This window comes from Oryctolagus cuniculus, chromosome 11 (genome assembly GCF_964237555.1).
Source record: "Oryctolagus cuniculus chromosome 11, mOryCun1.1, whole genome shotgun sequence".
NCBI classification, from domain to species: domain Eukaryota; kingdom Metazoa; phylum Chordata; class Mammalia; order Lagomorpha; family Leporidae; genus Oryctolagus; species Oryctolagus cuniculus.
Genome location: NC_091442.1, coordinates 7,271,237 through 7,292,137, shown reverse-complemented (window position 1 = coordinate 7,292,137; position 20,901 = coordinate 7,271,237). Strand labels below are relative to the sequence as shown.

Here is a 20,901-nt window from a genome sequence, read left to right as displayed (position 1 = left end):
CGCCCCCTGCCGTCCGCGGTCGGCGTCGGCGCCTCTGTCCGCCCGCAGGGAGACGCCTGTCTCTTTAATTGGCATGTACCAAGTCCTCCCAGGTTACGCTTGCTCCCCGAGTGCCCGCCGTGAGGAATCATTGGTCGGAGGCCCAGCAGGAGGGGATGAGGAGACGGCGTTGGATTTCTTTGGGAGTCCTGGGCCGGTAGGGCGTGAGAGGGGGCCCGCGGGTGACCGCACCGTTGCGGCCCTCCCCGCCTCGCCCCGTAGTCCAGTCCCAAGATGGCGGCCACCATGAAGAAGGCGGTGAGTGGGGCGCCCGGGGACCGGGCGGCGGCCGGGGTCGGTCTCGGGGGCCGGGGCGCGGGATGCCGGCGGTGCGCAGCTCTGGGGGCCGGAGCGGTCCCGGGGCCGAGGCCACCAGCCGTCAGGGCGGTGCCGCTGCGGCGCCCGCCCGCGCCCCCGGCCCCGGGGCTTTGGGGGGTGCTCTGGGCCGCCTCTCGCCTCTCCCTTGGGGACTCCAGCGGTCCGGGTCTTGCCCCCGGCAGCGGCAAGCGACCGCCTATGGCAGCCGCGGGCCTGACGCCCAAGGTGGGCTTCACCTGGGTACCGCGGCAGCGCTGCCGGGGCCGGGGGCCGGGGGCCGGGGGCCGGGGGCCGGGGGCCGGGGAGGCACCTGTCCGAGCGCGCGGCCGGGCGGAGGCCGGAGCGGGCCCGGCGTCCGCGTACGGGCGGGTGGCTGCGCCCAGCCCCTGAGTCTCCCGACGGGGCCTCACCGCCGGCCGATTATCGTCCGAGCTCCCCCTCCTCGCTGATGGGGAACCGTAGACGGCGGCGGTTAGTGGCTCCCAAGTGACTCAGCTGCCGCGCAGGGCTGGAGCTCGGCATCTGATCCATTTCCCTCCTGGGCTCCTCTTCTGGGAGGTGCTTTGGATCCTTATTTGGCAAACGAGCAATCCGAAGCGCAGAGGCCAAACCAGGGATTAGGCATTGCAGCTGTGGCGTTCTTAACTGCGGCGGGGGTCTCTGCTGCGGACCCCCCGGTCTTGGGCGCGTTTGCCTTCGTCCTAGCCCTGGGACCACGTTAGGACGTCCTTTGCTCTCTGACTGCCCAGCACCGCACAGTCCATGTGGCCTGGGCCTGGGCCTGGTGTAGGAGGCGCCCAGCCGTCCCATTCTGCAGCTGGGGATGAAGGGCTCACCCTCCTGGCCTGCCCCTGCCCCCTCAGATGCTTACGGAGCACCTGAGAAGGGGCCCCAGAGCCAGGGAGATGGAGACAAGCGTGAAACGTGAAATTCACTTCACCTGTGCTTGGTGAAATTGGGCCCTTTGTTAAGTGCGGGCTTTCATTCCACGGGGGATACCAGCAGTGGTGCGGCCGGCGGAGGTGGGGTGTGGAATGCAGAGAGCAAGTGAGCATTTGAGAGAATGGTAAGAGGATGATCTGAACCCTGAGCGCAACATTTCTGGGACCACCCTTTTTATTTGTTCCCTGCGGTTTTTGAGCAGGGCACATAGCAGAGTCCGTTTTAAGGGACTGACAGTGATGAGCACTTGGAGTTTGCATCCCCATTGTATTGTTCGCTTGTTAGGCTCTTGGAGAGAAGCAGGCAGCACCGAGATTGTCCCTCAGAAAACTCGCTTCCACCTCCAGCGAGAACTGAGGGAAGCCGAGAGGAGGTGTCATTTGAAGCCGAGGTCTGAGATTACACAGGAGGAAGGGCAGAGGTGCAGAGCAAGTGAGGTTCAGAGAGGGGGAACCTTGTGCAGTTGGTAAAAGGAAGGCAGACAGGGTAGGGGGTGGGAAAACATGGTGAGGGACCGGCGGTGGCCAGTTCATGAAGGGTCTTGGGAGCTTGAGCTGTCTGTGTTTCCCTTTGAGTTTAGTAAAAAGTGTATCCTTTGCAACCTGGAGTGCTTTTCGCTGGCTACATGTTAGCTGCCTCCCACTAGTCATGGCTTCGCAGGTGAGAACCTTTAGTGGAGATGGCACAGTTCTCCCCCTTAAACGTCTGCTTCCTAAGCTTGCTTCCTGGCCGTAGGAGTCTCCTAGGTACGAATGTCCCCAGGCTCAGAAAGGCAGTCTTTGACCTCTCTCTAAAGAAGCTGCCTTCACTCCCCAGCTCCCCAAAACCTTCAGCCCCTAATAGAATGAATTTATTTTTACTGTCACATTTATCACTGTGTAATGTTCTCTTGTTCACCCTGTTTTTGTCTGCCTCTTCCACCATGAGGCTTGTCGGTGTTCAGGAAGGTAGGACTATGACTCCTGGCGCTTAGGAAATACTAAATAGTTGCTACATGAGTAGCTGTATGCATGAAAGGTGAACAAAACACAAAGCAAAAATTTATATCATATGGACTTGGTAGGCACCTTTCAGAAATAAAAATAAAAGCAGAATGAAATTAACCAGAATTTCTTTCTGAAATGCAGCTGTCAGTGCAATCTGGGTGACACCCATGGTTGATGAGGGGCGTGACTGAGTATGGCTCCATTTCCTCCTGAAATCCCATGAAATGCTAATTTCAGGAAAAGGGCATAGTCGGAGCCCAGGGAATTTTAATTTTCAGTTACAGAGAGATCTTTCATCAACTGGTTCCCTCTGCAACTGACCACAATGGCCAGAGCTGGGCCATTTTCTGCTGCTTTCCCAGGCACGTTGGCAGGGAGCTAACTGGAAGTGGAGCAGCGAGGACTTGAACCGGCACCTATGTCGGATGCTGGCTTAACCTGCCCTAACCCTTCACCTTGTATCTTGTCATATTTTTTTTAGGCCTAGCACAAGTCTAGGGGTGGACCTCTTGTTCCTTTGAAGTGATTTTTGGTTCGCAATATTGAGGAAAATAAGTGCTGACCTCTCATTTGTTGGTCCCAGGCCCTGGGTATTTTTTCACCCCAGCAAGGTGGGAACTGACTTCTCCATTTTAAAAACATGAAGTGATTCCAAAGAATTGAGTGATTTGCCCGAGGTTCCTATGCTTGGATTGGAACCTTTCTGACTGTGCCCCTGTGCGCCTCAGGTATCACAAAGTAACTTCCTCCTCCAAGAGCTCCTGCCTTCATGAGTGTGGTAACAAAGGTGGCTTCTCTTGAGGCAGGAGCCCCTAACCTGCTACTGTGGCTGCTTTGAGAATCTGAGTTCTGGAAAAACGCACTTCCTGCACACACTGTTGGGCACAGAGTCTCAGGGGGTGACCTGACCTCTCAGTGTCTGTGGACCCCAGTTAGGAACTGTCTGTGCCCAAAGGCAGTTCAGGAAAAGTAGGAGTGTTTGGCTCAGCAGGGTTAAAACAGAACATGTTAACTGTGCTGTCAGCCACCCCGATGAGTGGCCTGCAGATGTACCCAACTTCCGCCCTTCACCCCAGTGCGAAAGCCAGGTAAAGAACTGGACACCAGGGACCAAGAGTGCTGGTGGCTGCTGTGTGGTGGGGCTGCAGTGGGAAGGTGGGAAGCAGAGAGCTGGATTCTCTACTGCTTTTCAGAAGCTGCAGACTTGAATCTGATCAAGCAGGATTTAGATTCAGAAGGAGATCAGGTCAGGCAGATCCTGACCACGTGCAGTTGTGTGGTGGAAAGGGAGGCCTGATGAGGGGCAGGGCCAGGTTCTAGGTGTCTGCCTTGAAATTCTGACCTCTGAGCTCTGTTGCTTGAGACTGCAGGTTGCCTTTCAACCTCTGGAGAAATAAAGGCGTGTATCTTGTGTCACTGGTCGAGAGAGACCAGATGAAGGTCAGGACAGGATATTTTGAACCCTTTACTGTTACTGGCAAAAGAGCCAGCAGTCTTTATTGAGGCTACTTTTATGTTACACACATAAACATTTGTATGTAATTAATGCATATAACCTGTCATATTGATATATACAATAAATTAACTCAGGATTATTTTTATATACACAGTTTTCTTTATACTACAATCAGGTTCTCTTGCTTCTATTTTATAAATGATGGGAACCCTAGGGAGACTCTGCTTACTTGTTTATTTAATACGTAGATCCCCTCTGAGAATCTGATGAAAGCAGAGGACTTCCACTGCCCCTCCTAAGTACGTGTAAGTCCCTGCGCGTGCACACACACATGTGCATGCTCCCACGTTCTGTTTCCAAGAGCCCTTTGGGCCTGTCTGCGGCCTCTAAGCCAGGCTGCCTGGGTTGAAGTCAGGCGCTCCCACTTGCTGACTGTGTGGCTTTCCGTGGGCTGTGCCCCAGCTTCTCCAGCTGTAAAGCAGTAGTGCTGAGTGAGAATCCCTCCTGCTGAGACTGGAGGGTTAGCAGAGTAGGTGATGCACATAGAAAGGTCTGGATCCACAGGGAGCGTTCAGTCAATGTTAGCTATTATTTTTATTTTTTCATAGTTAATTATGTCACCCAAGTATTTTTTAATGTGATTGTGACATTAATGTTGCTAAATAATCCGCTGCTCCAATTGACATATCATCTAACTTTTAAACTTATTTTCATCTTTTGCCAGTATGACTTTTTTTTTAACAGGCAGAGTTAGACAGTGAGAGAAAGGTCTTCCTTCCGTAGGTTCACCCCCCAGATGGTTGCCACGGCTGGCGCACTGCGCCGATCTGAAGCCAGGAGCAAGGTGCTTCTTCCCAGTCTCCCATGCAGGTGCAGGGCCCAAGCACTTGGGCCATCCTCCACTGCCTTCCCGGGCCACAGCAGAGAGCTGGCCTGGAAGAGGGGCAACCAGGACAGAACCGGCACCTAGTGAGCCACGGTGCCAGCCTATGACTTCATTTTTAAAATTTTTTTTTAAAGATTTATTAATTTATTTGAAAGTCAGAGTTACCCAGAGAGAGGAGAGGTGGAGAGAGAGAGAGCGCGTGCAGCCTGAGAGAGAGAGAGAGAGAGAGAGAGAACGCGCAGCCTGGTTTCAAACCGGCGCCCATATGGGATGCCAGCACTGCAGGCCGCGGCTTTACCTGCTGCACCACAGCGCCAGCCCCCTAAGTATTATAAATACTCAAACATAGTCTTATTCAATGATTATTGTATATATTAAATTTTTAGTATTAAGCATTCAGTTTTCACATTTATAGTGAATTTTACCACATTAATGAACACATGTAAGCAGATGCTACATTAAAATGAATGTATTTTTGCTGCATGTGGAGTATAACCACTGAAATGCAGTTCTTTGGCCAATATAGCAGTTGGATTAAAGACTCAGATTTCTGATCACCACAGTAAGTTCACGGAAGTCCTGACTAAGAAAAAACAAAAGCTATGAGGCATTTCCCAACATTATTTGATCCTGTAACTTTTTTATTTGCCGAAAAAATGTTTCAGCTTGAGGCACACTCTTGGCTAAAGGTTGGCTTTTCTTTGCGTAGGAGGGTTAGTAAAATGTTTCTGTAGCATAGGCACGTGTGATAGAATATTGGGAAAGATTACAGATTGATGAACAGATCTTAAGGTCATTGAAAAAATCAAATAAGGCATTTCTATATGATGTGACTCTTCACTGTATGAGAGCAATAGTTTATTGAATTATTGAGCGCCAGATAAAAACCTCTAACTTCTCTATTAAAATGTTACAAAAAATTAAAATGTTTTTCAGGCTGCAGAAGATGTCAATGTTACTTTTGAAGATCAACAAAAGATAAACAAATTCGCAAGGAATACGAGTAGAATCACAGAGCTAAAGGAAGAAATAGAAGTAAAAAAGGTATTAAAAATGTTTATCTCTGCTTCTCCTCTCTTTACTCTTCCCTCGCTAATCACTGCCAAGACCTCTACATTCCACCACCTCTTTTAAGCCCCCGCCTTCCTTTCTTCTTCTGACAGCTGACTCCGTGCACCATACACCTGTGTCCTGCCTCCATCTCTTTGTGGCAAAATGCACCTAACAACTGTCAGATTACTGTAGAGTGTTGCTCAGTCATGCATACGCCTTGGCATTCAAAACCCCAAGCCTCCCCCTGGACTCCAGCCATCAAAGCCCTACTGCCTCAAGTGGTGTTTCCTCCTTCCTCCCTTAACTAGCCGTGCTTTTGACCTGGGCTCCCAGGGCTTGGACAGGAGGGTGTTGGTGGAGGTGGAAGGAAACGGGCAGACTTGAGAAGTATTTGAAAATTAGGCAGTAGCATAGCAGCTAGTGAGACTCCTTACAGAGCAAATTATCTACTACCCACTTCCTGTCAAAAGTTTGCATATGACATAGCAAGTAAGTTTCAGTAGAAAGACGTTTTTGAAGGGATGTGAAATAATTTTAGAGTTTTGAGGGGTTTGACTCTAGGCTGAGCTTCCAAGAGCAAGTCCTGAAACTGTCTCGGAGGAGGATCAGCCTTGATGCTGGCTCCACTGACCTCAGAGCCTCCTTAGTGACGAAGCTGTCCCTCTCTTACTCTGCCCTCAGTCCATGCACTTTTTTTTTTTTTTTTAGGATTTATTTATTTCTTTAAAAGGTAGAGTTACAGAGAGGCAGAGGCAGAGATAGAGATAAGTCTTCCATCCACTGGTTCACTCCCCAAATGGCCACAATGGCCAGAGCTGGGCCGATCTGAAGCCGGGAGCCAGGAGCCTCTTCTGTGTCTCCCACGTGGGTGTAGGGGCCCAAGGACTTGGGCCATCTTCACTGCTTTCCCAGGCCATAGCAGAGCTGGATTGGAAGTGGAGCAGCCAGGACTTGAACCGACGCCCATATGGGATGCCGGCACTGGAGGCAGCAGCTTTACCCATTATGCCACAGCGCCAGCCCCAATCCATGCAGTTTTGATTAGTGGAATTTAAGTTATTACTTGTTTACACTCTGTTGACTAGGAAGGCTGGGGAAGGTTTTTGCTTTCTATGGTTTTATTTCATAGGAAGGCAGAGTTCCCCAGGAAGGAGATTCCTACAGTAGGAGACGTTTCAGTGACCGTGGGCACCTGCTGCCACTCCAGGATGCAAGCAACAGTCAGGAATAAGAGGACAGTGTGCAGCCTCCTAAGTGCTTGCTGTGAAATGTCATCTAAAAGAGTGCGAAATTAAATTATTTTAGTGTGGCAGTACCTTTGTGAAAGGGCCGCGCAGGGACTTGGCATCCCCAAATTAAACCTGGCCTGTAGCTTTTGTCATGGAATTTCCAGTGCAGTTTCACTGCTGTTTACTTTGTGTTTGTAGAAACAACTCCAAAATTTAGAAGATGCCTGTGACGACATCATGCTTGCAGAGGATGACTGCTTGATGATTCCTTATCAGATCGGTGACGTTTTCATCAGCCACTCGCAAGAAGAAACACAGGAAATGTTAGAAGAGGCAAAGGTATGTTGATGGAGTTAGTGATGTCATTAGAAAGAGCTTGTGATTATAGGGGTAGGGAATGGGGAATGCTGGCTGATGTCCCGGGCATTCTCTGAATACTTTGCCAGTGGGATTTTATTTAATACTAACAATGATCCCAACTGGGAGATGAAGAATAAAGGATTAGAAGGGTAATGGGGTTTACTCAGGGTCAGATTCTTTTGACTCCAGAACTTTGCTCTAAATGAAAAGTATTTAGAAAGTGTAGTGTATATTATAAAGTAGGAAAGACAGGACCCTGTAATCCCAACACCCAAAGATAACTATCCATGATATCATGTATTTCATGGTCTCTCTCCCTCTCTCTCTCTCTCTGCTTGGTTTTGCTTTGCACTTTGTTTAGTTAACATTCAAATAGAAGCTTTTTCTTATTCTTTTTAGTGTTTGCTTATCCGGCTCATATTCATTGGGAACCTGCTTGGGACCAGGCACTCACACTTTAAAAACGTTTTTTCTGATTCTATAATGTGTTGATGAACATTGATTTGGTTCCCTGTGCTCATATGGTTAACATGAGTTTCCAATATTGCTACAGTAATATTACAGTGATCATTCTTGTACATAAATCTGTTTACATTTAGAAAATTGTTTTAGGTAAATAATCAGAGATGTGTAATGTTGAAACATTTGATGCATTATATGAAATTACCTTCCAAGTCATTTGTGCTTCAGCTCTATATGAGCAGGTGATCTTGTTTGTGTATGAGGAGCTGGTGGAGTTAATCACTGCCTAAGACTTTTGCTTAATTAACTTAAATATTACCTACACTGCCAGTCTCCTTTTTTCAGATGCCATAAAAAGCAGGTCTAAGCCTGCATTTCAAACCTTGGACAAACATACTTTTTTCCTGGCTCTTTCCATGCAGAAACCTTGTATGTCTCCTTTAAGTTTAGGGTTTTTTTTGTTTGGTTGTTTTTTTTTAATTTTTTTATTTTTTTAATTTTTTATTTATTTTTATTTATTTATTTATTTTTTTTGACAGGCAGAGTGGACAGTGAGGGAGAGAGAGACAGAGAGAAAGGTCTTCCATTTCCGTTGGTTCACCCCCCAACGGCCGCTGCGGCCGGCGCACTGCGCTGATCCGAAGCCAGAAGCCAGGTGCTTCTCCTGGTCTCCCATGTGGGTGCAGGGCCCAAGGACCTGGGCCATCCTCCACTGCACTCCCGGGCCACAGTGGGATTTTGTGATTTTGTTTTTTTTAACCACTCTGAGATGTTTTTAGTGGGAGCATTTCACGTTGCAGTTATTGTGAATGCCCCTCCCCTTAGAACACACGTAGATACTGAACTTTCCTTTGTCCTCCGTCCATCTCAGGAGTACCACATGCCCACTCTGTATCGGGTTCTGCCATGAACTGGGGATACAGGGGACAACAAAATATGACTTGTTTGCTGGAGGTTAGAGAGCATCTGAAATCGTGGTCAGACCTTAGAAAACTCAATCCAGTTGAAGAAGCTGTCCCTAGCTTAGGCAGGGGTCAGCAAACTGTGTAAGGGGCAGGAAGGTTCATGTAGGTGTAGCGGGTTTTGTGGGCCACGTGACCTCACGTTTGTGGAAGTTGATCTCTGAATGTGTTCCACTGACACTTCAGAAAGACAAGCTGCAGGCTAGATTTGGCCTGTGGGCTTTAGTTTCCCTTTTAGGGGGTCTGAGAAAGGGTGATATGTTTGGATTTGTGGTCCTAACATTTATTTGAAAGAGTTACATAATGAGAGGCAGAGAGGCAGAGAGAGGCAGAGAGAGAGAGAGAGAGAGAGAGAGAGAGAGATCTTCCATCTACTGGTTCACTCCCAATTTGTCTGCAACGGCTGGAGCTGCACCAGTCCGAAGCCAGGAGCCAGGAGCTTCTTCCAGGTCTCCCATGCAGATGCAGGGGCCTAAGGACTTGGGCCATGTTCCACTGCTATCCCAGGCCATAGCAGAGAGCTGGATTGGAAGTGGAGCAGCTGGGTCTCGAACTGGTGTCCAAATGGGACACTGGCCCTCTAGGCTGGGGCTTTACCTGCTGTGCCACAGTGCCAGCCCCTGCTGGGTTTTTTAAGTATAGAAATTTTATCTTCTTCATAATAGCTGTACATCTTATTCCTTCTAGCAGCCATTCTCAAAGATATGGCATTAATCAGAATTACCCCCAGAGCTCGCACATTGTCGGGCCCAACCCAAAGAATTTCTAATTGAGGAGGCCTCAGATAGGGCCCCAGAACTCGGTGGTCTAACAAGTTCCCATGGGATGTGATCTGGTGACCACACTTTGAGAACCACTGGCCAGATTTCTAAAAGAAGAATGTATTTGCTGGTACTAAGTAGTCATCTTTTGTCTTAAAGGTAATAGATTGCCATTTCTGTGCTTTCATATTTTCTCAGTCATAGTTTGGGAAAATCTTGCTTTATGTCTTAGTCGGGAAGGAACATGTGACGTTTCATGTGGGCACAGCTGCCCAGTCTTAAAAATGAGGCGCCTGTAGCCTCTCTCCCCATTTCTCTCCAGAGGCCTCAGAGTGTGTGACCATCAGTTGTTACTCTTACTGATTGGTGGTATTGTGATTTTGTCATTTCCTCTAATTTCCTAGTTATTTTTGTACTTGTTTTGTAAGTTGGGAGAGGCTGTGTTAGAACCAGGTAGACCCATGATTAACTGTTTTAAAGTCTTTTTGTGTGATTCTTAGTGTATTATAATATGATAATTTAGGAATTAATTTTTTTAGCTATTAGAGTTTTTAGATCAGCAAAAACTGAGAAAACAAGCTTGCTTTGTTCTGTGGTGAGTAAATATGGGCCATGAATTTAAATTCTGATTTTTGGTTTAGATCTAATTGTTGGTGTTATTTAGCTCCCTCTCCAAGTTTAGAACTTGAACTAAAATCATTCCCAGTATTATTTCAGACACAGATGCTCAGAAATCATCCATTTGAATATAATTAATTTAAATTATTTTTTTTCCAGAAAAATTTGCAAGAAGAAATTGACGCCTTAGAATCCAGAGTGGAATCCATTCAACGAGTGTTAGCAGATTTGAAAGTTCAGTTATATGCAAAATTCGGGAGCAACATAAACCTTGAAGCTGATGAAAGTTAAACATTTTATAAAACTTTTTTTAATTTGTTTAATAAACTTGAATATTGTTTAAAATGATAATTTCCCTTCTTCAAATGACATGGAAAGGAAACTTTCTTTTTTAAAATTTTTCATTTATTTAATGGAAACTTGCCTATTTTCACATGTCTTGCTTATTTATTTTATATTTTTAAAAGAAGACAGTATTCATCTATGTATTTTGCATAACAATTATATAAAGTCTAGGGGCTTTATGTCATGTAATTAAAATCAGTTAAGCAACCTTTTATGTTTCTATATTATCATTTAGAATATTTGTTACAGTTTTTATTTGTAAGAAAATCTAACAGTTGTGTCCTGTTTATGTCTGATTTCAGTTGCTATCTACTGCACTACATAAAGATGTACAATCTTGCATCTGTCAGCGTATTTCAAAACTAAACCTTTGTCACATAGTAAAAAACATAAATGTACATATTTAAATCTATGTAACATATATTTAAACATTTCACATCCCTTACAAAACTATCAATATAATTGATGTTGATGAAACGGGGAAACTGAGGCACATTGAGGCACACTAACTACACCTAGACGTCAGAGTAAGGCAGAGCAGCAGAACACTGGAAACCAGGAGGTGTGTCCGTGAGAAGGCGTGGTTGGTGTTTTCTGTGTTTTGTATGTGTAATGATCAGTTTTAGGCTTTCAGTGCTGTGTCATTAATGGGGCTCGCACTGATGATGGTGTGGGAGTTCAGCAGCTGTGCATTTCAGAGTAAGGCTTAAACAGTACCTTCGCTCCCTACTCTACCCACCACCCCAAAAAGACACAGATATTGGAATTTGGAAGGCCTAATTCTGTTACCTTTCCAGCAGATGGCACTGATATGCTGAGATACCAGTAGAAGGGTTGCAATGGGAGAATGAGGATATTTTTAGGATTAATATACATAGTATTAGAGGAAGTATTTTTTAGTCTTCAAGGCTGTATATGTATTTTTTGGTTAAATGCTTATAAACGTTAATTGAGGCTTAAAAACAGAAGAATATGTAACTGCTAACATTCTTGACAGTATCCAGGAAAACGTTTTAATTGTTAGAAATGTTCACAGTGACTAAGGGGATAAAATGATATTTTTTGGCATGCACCTGAGCAGTGTGCAGCTGAAGGGTCAGTGCTGTGAACTAGAGTGACAGTCCCTCCAGCCTGCACTGGGACGCGGGTCACACACGTCGCAGGACAGGTGCTTCTGTACAGGAGCATGTGCCCGTGTGAGTTGCGTGCAAATACCAGGTCCTTTTACGTGGGTGTTGGATCCTGGAACCAGTCCCTCGGGGATGCCAAGGGATTAGTGTAATTGAGAGTCATAGCCAAGGTTACAGTGGCCAAGAATGACCACCAGGGGCCTTTTGTATCCTCCACTGTAGAGGAAGCAGCTCCCCCTTCCTCCCCTTCACTGGGCGAGCAACACGGCAGCCTGTGACATCCCTTCCGTAATGGAGCCGGGGGTCGCGATGTTCTGGGTGCCACCATTGGCCAAGCCCAATTGGGATCCAGAAGCCGAGTCAGTGTTGAGCTCTTGCAAGATCCAGGCCCTAGGCAAGTGGATGGATCTACCTGGACCAACAAGATCTGGCAGAGGAGGATAGCTAGAGTTTAGCTGTTGAACAGTGAGCGCTCACTGGGGTTATGTGCTGGGAAGCGGAGTTACATAACCGCCTGGGAATTTACAAGTGAACCTAATACAAAACAAATATGTGACATTGGTTGGTAGTGGGATTTATTATGTATCAGATTTGTTTTTCTTATTTAACTGAAGTTTTAGGATGTGAGCAATAACTGATTCCCATTTTAAGCTCATTTTTAAAGTTTATTTAAGTAGCCTTTTCTATTCAGGCTAAGTGAAGACCCACAACCAGTGGGCTGCATGTCTGAAAGGAAATTGCCATGAATTGTTTTAATCTGGATTTGTCCTGTGAACTTTTGTTTAGGCAGAAACCTTGAGCTTTATGTTATTTACAAGGCAGAGTAATAGAAAAGTAGACTGATTTTCCATTTGCTGGTTCACTTCCCAAATGCTTGCAACAGCCAGGGCTAGGACAGGCTGGTCATTCCAGTTCGGCCACGTGGGTGGCAGGGACTCAGTACTTGAGCCGCCGTCTGCTGCCTCCCAAGCACAAGCGGGAAGCTGGAGTGGGAGCAGAGGCGGCGACTCCATCTCGGGCACCGCAGTATGGGATGCGGGCATCCTACGTGGCAGCTGAGCCCACTGCACCCCAACACCCATCTCACAATCACTGTTTTCAGAGTGTGCAACTATAATGTTTGTAAAGCAATGTGGGTCCAACAAAAGGTTTGTTCAACAAATCTGACCCACAGGCTGCAGCTGCACACTTGGGAGCAAGCTGTGTCATATGCAAGCTTTTGACAGGAAGTGGGTAGTAGATAATTTGCTCTGTAAGGAGTCTCACTAGCTGCTATGCTACTGCCTAATTTTCAAATACTTCTCAAGTCTGCCCGTTTCCTTCCACCTCCACCAACACCCTCCTGTCCAAGCCCTGGGAGCCCAGGTCAAAAGCACGGCTAGTTAAGGGAGGAAGGAGGAAACACCACTTGAGACAGTAGGACTTTGATGGCTGGAGTCCAGGGGGAGGCTTGGGGTTTTGAATGCCAAGGCGTATGCATGACTGAGCAACACTCTACAGTAATCTGACAGTTGTTAGATACGTTTTGCCACAAAGAGATGGAGGCAGGACACAGGTGTATGGTGCACGGAGTCAGCTGTCAGAAGAAGAAAGGAAGGCGGGGGCTTAAAAGGGGTGGTGGAATATAGAGGTCTTGGCAGTGATTAGAGAGGAGAAGCAGAGAGAACTTGGTGTTGAGCACAGGCCAAACACAGCCTACAGCAGGTTTTCTAGTTTTTTTTAATTGTATTTGTTGTCACAATAAATCCTGGAGATCTGACATAAAAATTCAGTTTGACTTGGCAACATTCAAATCATATTTCCAAATGGCAGCCTTCAGTGGTTTACCCATTGGAGCTGACTGTCTTCACCCTACTCCCTATCCAGCCTGGCCTCCTGGCTAGTAGCAAGTGCCTGCTCATGTTCAGCCTTACGGTCCCTGGAAGCCTGCTGGTGTTGTTGACCAAGGTAGGGAATTTGGAGGCGTCTGGTTCGCAGTAGAGGTTAGAGCAGGAGTGAGGAAAGGGACGGTGAGAGAAAGCCCAGAGCTGGATGTGTGAGCCCTGGGGTGGCTGGGGCATCAACTACATGGAGATATGTAACTGGCAATTGGAAAAGTGTGTTTCATTGAGATAGGTGGCAGTGGAAAGGTATATCTGAGAATCATTTTCATCCTAGAGGGGCATTTGTAAAATGCAGATTCTGGCTCAGTGGGTGTGGAGTAGGGGCTGAGAGCCTGCTAGATGATGCTGATCTGTCATACCCACAGACATGCCTTGGATGGCCAGAGTAGCCTCTCATGAAAGAGAAGAGGACTTAGGAAGAACCTAAGTGGGAAGAAAAGAATCAGCCAAGGAGACAGAAGCTACCAGAGTGCAGAACCCTAGGAACCCTCAGAGGGGTGAAGGCAGGCAAGTGTGGGGAACCATGTCAAAGGGAATGGAGAGGCTGAGGGAAGGGAGCTGGATTTAATGGCTCAGAAGTTCTGAATGGTTAGTCCACACCTACACACCCTACGTGTACCTGAGGTGCTTGCCCTCTCCTGACAGGCACCAGCAGTGGTGTGGTTTGGAAAAGTCTTCCAGGTGGCATGACCGTGATCTGGGCTAAGGATCAAAACCACATCCCAACAGTCTTTAGTTCAGAGGCTCCCAGACTGTGAACACGGAATCAGCAGCAGCAAGATTACCCGGCAGTGTCTTAGGAATGAGCCTCATTGGGCAGTGGTGTTGAGTTATACGATTGATTCTGTAGGACCTTGGGGGCAGGCCTGGTGTTTAACAGGCTGCTGTGTTTCTGTGTGTCCTTGAGCGTCATGTGTTAGAAACTTCTTCAGTGTGACAGTGTTGAGAGGTGGGACAGTTGAGAGGTGACTAGTATCTTGGGAATGGGTTTGTGCTAAGAGTTCTGTCCTTGCTTGCTCGTTCCCTGTCTTGCCCTTTTGCCTTCAGCCGTGGGATGATGGCGCCAGGAGGCCTTGATGCTAGTGTCATGCTCTTGGACTTCCTTCTAAAACTGTGAGGAATGAATTCCTGTTCTTTAAAAATTACCCAGTCTCAGGTGTTCTGTTAGAACAATAGAGTTGGACTAAGACACAAGCCCTGCAGGTGACTCTGACTTGGCAAAATAACCAGTCTGGATCCAACAAATTTTGTCTTTTGCGGGGTGGGGAGACAGGTGCACCAACTGAGAGTTCTTCATGCAGGTTAGAGTGGCAGGTCGACAAGGTAGGAGAGCATTGAAGAGATTGGCCCATTCGTCCTAGGGGTGCAGTGGCTAGGGACATCCTGGTTGCTGGGAGTAGACAGATTCCAAAGCACAGAGCCGCGTGTGATGTGAGATTTGGAGGCAGCAAATGAAAAGTATTTTTACAAGTGGAGGGAAGAAGATATTGGATCACAGTGCCATTGTAGTATAGATTGTTTCTTAGAGAATATGGGAGGCCATGGGGTAGATGGGAGGGGTCCAGGAGAGAAGGAGATGGGGTAAACCAGGGGCTGGGCTGGGGGCCATGGTTGCAGCACAGTCAGGGCGGTGTCTGTGGAGAGCGGTTAATTAGGAGTGCATCTCACAGATACTCTTCCTCGGGGAATAAGTGATAGAAAAGCTTTGAGTAGTGATTTGACGGGGAGCGGGAAGACACAGTTGGGAAGGGAAAGACAGCACACTTTGCTTTCTCGAGCTGGGTCGCAGGTCCATAGCTATCTCTGTTCAGAGTGCTCAGTGAGGACTATTTTATGTTTTTTCTCCATTTTTCAGATGAAGACCAAGGCCCTGATATCTTGCTCATGGCCCCGCTCATGGCCCCACTTCCTGGAAGTGCGGAGCTGGCTGCCGAGCAGCAGGGCCGGCTCCCTGTGTTGCGACAGTTGCTGTCTGTCATTGCTAGCACTGCTGCACGGGACGTGGCTCCTGCCATTGCTCTGCTAAGGGACAGCGTGAGATGACTCCTGCTAGGTGTTCCCCTTGAGGCCTGGAACACAGTAAGAACTCAGTCACTGTTGCCTACTGTGATTAGTCCTTTGAAAAATAGAGGCCCAGAGGGGCCTTGTAACGGGGGGGCGTGCATTTGTGCCGTTGCATCCAGGAGCTCTGTGTGTGAGGGAGTGTTTGTGATGACCTAGCTGCAGCACACAGTATGATTTCCAGGGGTGCCAAGTATTTTTGCCTCTGCAGCCCCTTCTCCCACAGACAATTTTTTTTTTTTTTTTTTGACAGGCAGAGTTAGTGAGAGAGAGAGAGACAGAGAGAAAGGTCTTCCTTTCATTGGTTCACCCCCTGCGCCAATCTGAAGCCAGGAGCCAGGTGCTTCCTCCTGGTCTCCCATGGGGTGCAGGGTCCAAGCACTTGGGCCATCCTCCACTGCACTCCCGGGCCACAGCAGAGAGCTGGCCTGGAAGAGGGGCAACTGGGACAGAATCCGGCGCCCCGACCGGGACTAGAACCTGGTGTGCCGGCGCCGCAAGGCAGAGGATTAGCCTAGTGAGCTGCAGTGTTGGCCCCACAGACAAATATTTAAAACTCATTGGGTGGCTGCCTTGGTATAAAGACAAATGTAACTCAGGCTGGATTATGTTTATTACTTTTTTGGATTTTAAAGGAAATTCAGTATTTTCGTGGGTGCTTAAGGTGCCCGCTGTGCCTGCTGGAGAAGCAGGTCCTGCCTCCATGCAGAAGAGCGCGTCGGTGCCTGGCGGGAGAGTGCGGGCTCTTCCGGGGAGGACAGGAGGCTGGCTGAACAAGACAACCAGACAGAATTCTTTTTGAAGACAAGAGAGTCTCCTTGTCTTGTTCTTCTACAAAGTTGCTGTAGATGACATATGCAGCCATTGGCATGAAATGTCATTTGGGTTCAAATGATAGTGAAGAGGTTTTGATTTAATGAAAACTCACAAAACACCCTGTAAAAATGTCAATTCATGAAAATGATGTTTTGTACAGTTTTATCCAATTTGGAATAAGGAAAAGCATTTGATGAAATGCTACAAAATGCTGGAGTCTAAATAGACCTTGGTACAAATAATGAATTTAAAATTTTCAAAATACACAGATCTAGTTTCAGGTTAAATAGCCATCTCTTGGAGCCAAGCCCACAGCAACATCTGTGCATAGAATGCATGTTCCCTTGAAAGTTTGAAATCACCTGTTTGCCTAGGGCCTGAACCGGTCCAGAAGGACTTTGAAAGAGCATTGAAGGGAAAAAAAAATTCTCAAACAATTTAGATGGTATTTGTCCATGGGATTTAAATAGCTCCTGGCTAGTGGTCAGTGTGTGTAACCTTTCATGAAGGTCTTTAAAAGCAAACAAACACATAGGAACTGAGGGCCAAAATAGTGCACTAAGGAAGTGCTAAATGTTATATAGGATGCTCACACATCTTCATTCTGTGTACTTAACAGCTGTGCGCCATACAGGGCAAGAGGTGAGGGTCAAGCGTGGATTAATCTTGACACAGCAGGTCCTTTCTACAAAACCAAGACAGCACAAAGACGGCAACACACCATCCTGTTCTGTCAACAGTGGTGAGTGTAATTACTCTCAGGACCAAGAAATGTGAGAACCAGATGAGTGTGGAACCCACAGGAGGCCATTGTCCACGCTTGGGAAGTGGTGAAGACAGCATCCCACTGTCTCCTCAACAGTAAAGGCACTGTGGCTGCTATGGAAGAAGGGCTTCTAGGGTGTCCTTCATCTGGTGTTCACACCGTGCTAGTGGGGAGCTGCTGGGGGCAGGCAAACACACGCTCCCATCAGAAGGGAACAGCCCTGCAGCTCCACCGGCTGCTGCTGCCTTGTGACGTGGGCAAGGTTTGCCAAAACTTCAGATCATTCGAGGAGAGCCAAAAATCTGACTATCTTTAAGTGTGAAATCTCCCAATTTTTAAATGGTGCCAAATCATTTGAAGATTTAAGAGACCATTGAGAACCAAATGATAAAACTCTGAAGACCCCAGTGCACAGACCCCAGTGCATGGCCAATTCACTGTGGTGTATAGCTGTTGAGCCGAATTGGCGAGGGCTGAAAAAAGCCCATTAATTAATAGTAAAAAGGAAAACCTTGTTCCTTTGGAATTTTAACCAAGTAACACTATTCAAGAATTGGTTCCTATCTTCAACTTAATGGAAACATCCCTTTCTTTAAGCTAAAGGGAAAATAAATACATCTATGGCAAGAATTACCTTTTTTTTTTTTTTTTGCAAAATCAATGAACTGTTTAAATGCAGTCTTTAGTTTAATGTCTTACTTGGTTGCTAGGATGAGTTAAGAGATTCCAGAATATTATTCAAGAGGAAAGGAGTATGACGTTTCTTCAGTAGATAGAAAAAGCAGCAGTGGACAGAATTTTTTCTTTTATAAAGTAGAGACGATGTCTAAACAAACTTAAATACCACCAGAGAGCATTTACCAGTAAGTCCATCAAGCACAAGGGTTATTAACCTCAAGACAGCGACTGTTGGGACCACAGGAAAACCATCTGGCGTGCACCAATTTCATTGACACTTCAGGGTAAACTAATAAAAGGCTCCGTTTCAATCAGATTTTGGAAACGCGCGTTCCTGCTTTCTTCAATGCGGGAAGCCAGCATGTAACCACAGCTGCCCCTTTTCTCCAAACCTCCTCCTGGCTCGGGAATGGGCTCAGGGGCACGTTCTAGCATTTTCCTCACAAAGATGTTCTCTGATGCAGAAATGAGGTGATGAGATGTGATGTCGGTGAAAGGAGGAAAGGTTGCAACCCTTTTCATGTTTGCAGCTGAGCCATTTAGAGGTTAAAGATGGATTGAAAGTGTGCTTTCTGTGGCTGGAGCTCTGGCCTAGTGAGTAAAGCCTCCGCCTGCAGTGCCACCATCTCATAGGGATGCCGGTTCTAGTCCCGGCTGCTCCACTTCCGATCCAGCTCTCTGCTATGGCCTGGGAAAGCAGTAGAAGATGGCCCAAGTCCTTGGGCCCCTGAGCCCATGTGAGAGACCCAGAAGAAGCTTCTGGCTCCTGGTTTTGGATTTGCACAGCTCTGGCCGTTGTGGCCACCCAGGGAGTGAACTAGTGAATGGAAGACCTCTCTCTGCCTCTGCCTACTCTGCCTTTCAAATAAAATAAAGATTTTTTAAAAAAGAAACTGTGCTTTCTGTTCCTTTTCACAGGCTCTTAGAATCATGTTGTAGCCTAAAGGGGCCTCAGGGAGTTAAAATGTACATTTTACAGATAGGAGAATCAAGGCCCAGAATGGCTCACTACACTGGGGCCAAAGAGCAACAGTCAACTTGGATTCCACATCTGTGGTCGGTCCTGCACATCGACTCACAGTAATCCGCACCTCCTGATAGCCATGCCCTTGAATAATCTTCTCTTCTCCAGTGTGAATTGGAGCCGAATACAGCAGGAGTGATGGGATGGGTCATCCATGTAGGTTCCAAAAGACTGCAGATACCATCTGGTCGGCCCTTTCCCCAGTCTCTCTCTCTCTCTCTGTCTCTCTGTCTCTCTGTCTCTCGCTCTTCTCTAATGCTTGACTGATGAAGCCAGCTGGAGAGGCCAATTACCTGCCACACTTGAGGATAGAGGCCCTCAGTCCTATATACCTGGAGGGACTGACTTCCGCCAACTACTCCACAAATGAACCTCGTAGTGGGTGCTTCTGAGAGACTGCAGCCCTGGAATAGGCTTTTTTTTTTTTTTTTTTTTTTTTTTTTTGACAGGCAGAGTGGACAGTGAGAGAGACAGACAGAGAGAAAGGTCTTCCTTTGCCATTGGTTCACCCTCCAGTGCCCGCCGCGGCCGGCGCGCTGCAGCCGGCGCACCGTGCTGATCCGATGGCGGGAGCCAGGTGCTTCCTCCTGGTCTCCCATGGGGTGCAGGGCCCAAGCACTTGGGCCATCCTCCACTGCACTCCCTGGCCACAGCAGAGAGCTGGCCTGGAAGAGGGACAACCGGGACAGAATCCGGCGCCCCGACCGGGACTAGAACCTGGTGTGCCGGCACCTATAGGGGAAATTAGCCTAGTGAGCTGCGGCGCCGGCCGGAATAGGCTTTGACTGCAGCTTTGTGAGAGATCACTGAGCTCGGCGGTGCATGGATCCCTGGTCCATAGCAGCTGGAGTGTGTGATGTGTGCCGTGTTCAGCTGCTGTATTTTGGGGATATTCGTTAGACAATGACCGAGAGCTAACACAGTGTCCCAGGACTCTTAACTCTTAGGCTGGTATCCTTTGTCCAATTATATTCTCTTTAGATATTGTCTCAATTACTTTGTTCACATCCTGTTAATTGTCACTGGAAGGACACCATGCCAGGTAATGTCCTTGGTCTCCCAGCATTTTGCTTCAGTAATAGAAGTAATTTTTAAAATGGTCATCTTGATGGCTATATGTGGGCTTTCATATTAGGCTAGTCTCCTTGTTGGGAAAGTGAATGTGATGATGCCTGGATCATTTGACTACTGTAAGAAACAGAAACCACACAAATAGTACTCTCTGTGTGCCAGGCACTATGCCAAGCACTTTATGAGAATGAATTCATTTAATTCTCACAATTTTATGACAAAGACACTGGTGTCACCAGCACTTTACAGACTGGGAATTTGAGGCACAGACCTTTTAAATAAAGTTAAACTGATAGAAAGCCTCCAACTCTAGGCATTTGAGTTCTAGAGCCTGTGTTTTAGGCTACTTTACTCTCCTGATTCTAGAAAAATGAAGAATAGTGAGACAACATATGTAAGTGTGGAACACTGTGCTCAATACATAAAGAGCTCAATATGTAGATGTTATTACCATTATGAAAGATAAACTTCCACTTTTGCCTTGGCAGACAATAGCAGTTTCTGTATACAATAAAGATTTTTATGAAGTTTTGATAAAAACTGAACCCAAACTCTTTAGGACATATGCCAAGTGAAAATGGTAGCATTTTGCCGGCGCCGTGGCTCAATAGGCTAATCCTCCACCTTGCGGCGCCGGCACACCAGGTTCTAGTCCCGGTTGGGGCGCCGGATTCTGTCCCGGTTGCCCCTCTTCCAGGCCAGCTCTCTGCTATGGCCAGGGAGTGCAGTGGAGGATGGCCCAGGTGCTTGGGCCCTGCACCCCATGGGAGACCAGGAAAAGCACCTGGATCCTGGCTCCTGCCATTGGATCAGCGCGGTGCGCCGGCTGCAGCGGTGGCCATTGGAGGGTGAACCAACGGCAAAGGAAGACCTTTCTCTCTCTGTCTCTCTCTCTCTCTCACTGTCCACTCTGCCTGTCAAAAATTAAAAAAAAAAAAAAAAAAGGTAGCATTTTTTTAAATGCCTGGACCTAATGTTACTAAGATAATTTCTACTGAATGTGATCTAAAACAAGCAACTGACCAGCTTCTAATCAATGTTAGCTAAGAAGGAAA

General features: G+C 47.2%; 1 protein-coding gene across 3 annotated transcripts; it reads left to right on the top strand.

Moving 5' to 3' along the window:
* Window positions 1-13: 13 nt before the first annotated feature.
* Window positions 14-10,625, top strand: PFDN4 (prefoldin subunit 4). Of its 3 annotated transcripts, none has more exons than XM_002720880.5 (4): window positions 14-297; window positions 5,564-5,671; window positions 7,108-7,248; window positions 10,232-10,625. In XM_002720880.5, the coding sequence occupies exons 1-4, from the start codon at window positions 274-276 to the stop codon at window positions 10,361-10,363; spliced, it is 405 nt and encodes a 134-aa protein (XP_002720926.1). In that variant the 5' UTR covers window positions 14-273; the 3' UTR covers window positions 10,364-10,625. The 3 variants fall into 3 exon arrangements, with proteins under 3 accessions (XP_002720926.1, XP_069907766.1, XP_051688627.1); XM_070051665.1 differs by lacking the exon at window positions 14-297 and adding an exon at window positions 454-582; XM_051832667.2 differs by lacking the exon at window positions 14-297 and adding an exon at window positions 964-1,423.
* The last annotated feature ends 10,276 nt before the right edge of the window (window positions 10,626-20,901 follow it).

Coding starts and splice junctions, on each gene's coding strand:
- PFDN4 (XM_070051665.1), top strand. CDS start 556: ATGGCAGCCGCGGGCCTGACGCCCAAG. Junction 583..5,563: donor CCGCGGGCCTGACGCCCAAG/GTGGGCTTCACC, acceptor AATGTTTTTCAG/GCTGCAGAAGATGTCAATGT. Junction 5,672..7,107: donor AAGAAATAGAAGTAAAAAAG/GTATTAAAAATG, acceptor TTGTGTTTGTAG/AAACAACTCCAAAATTTAGA.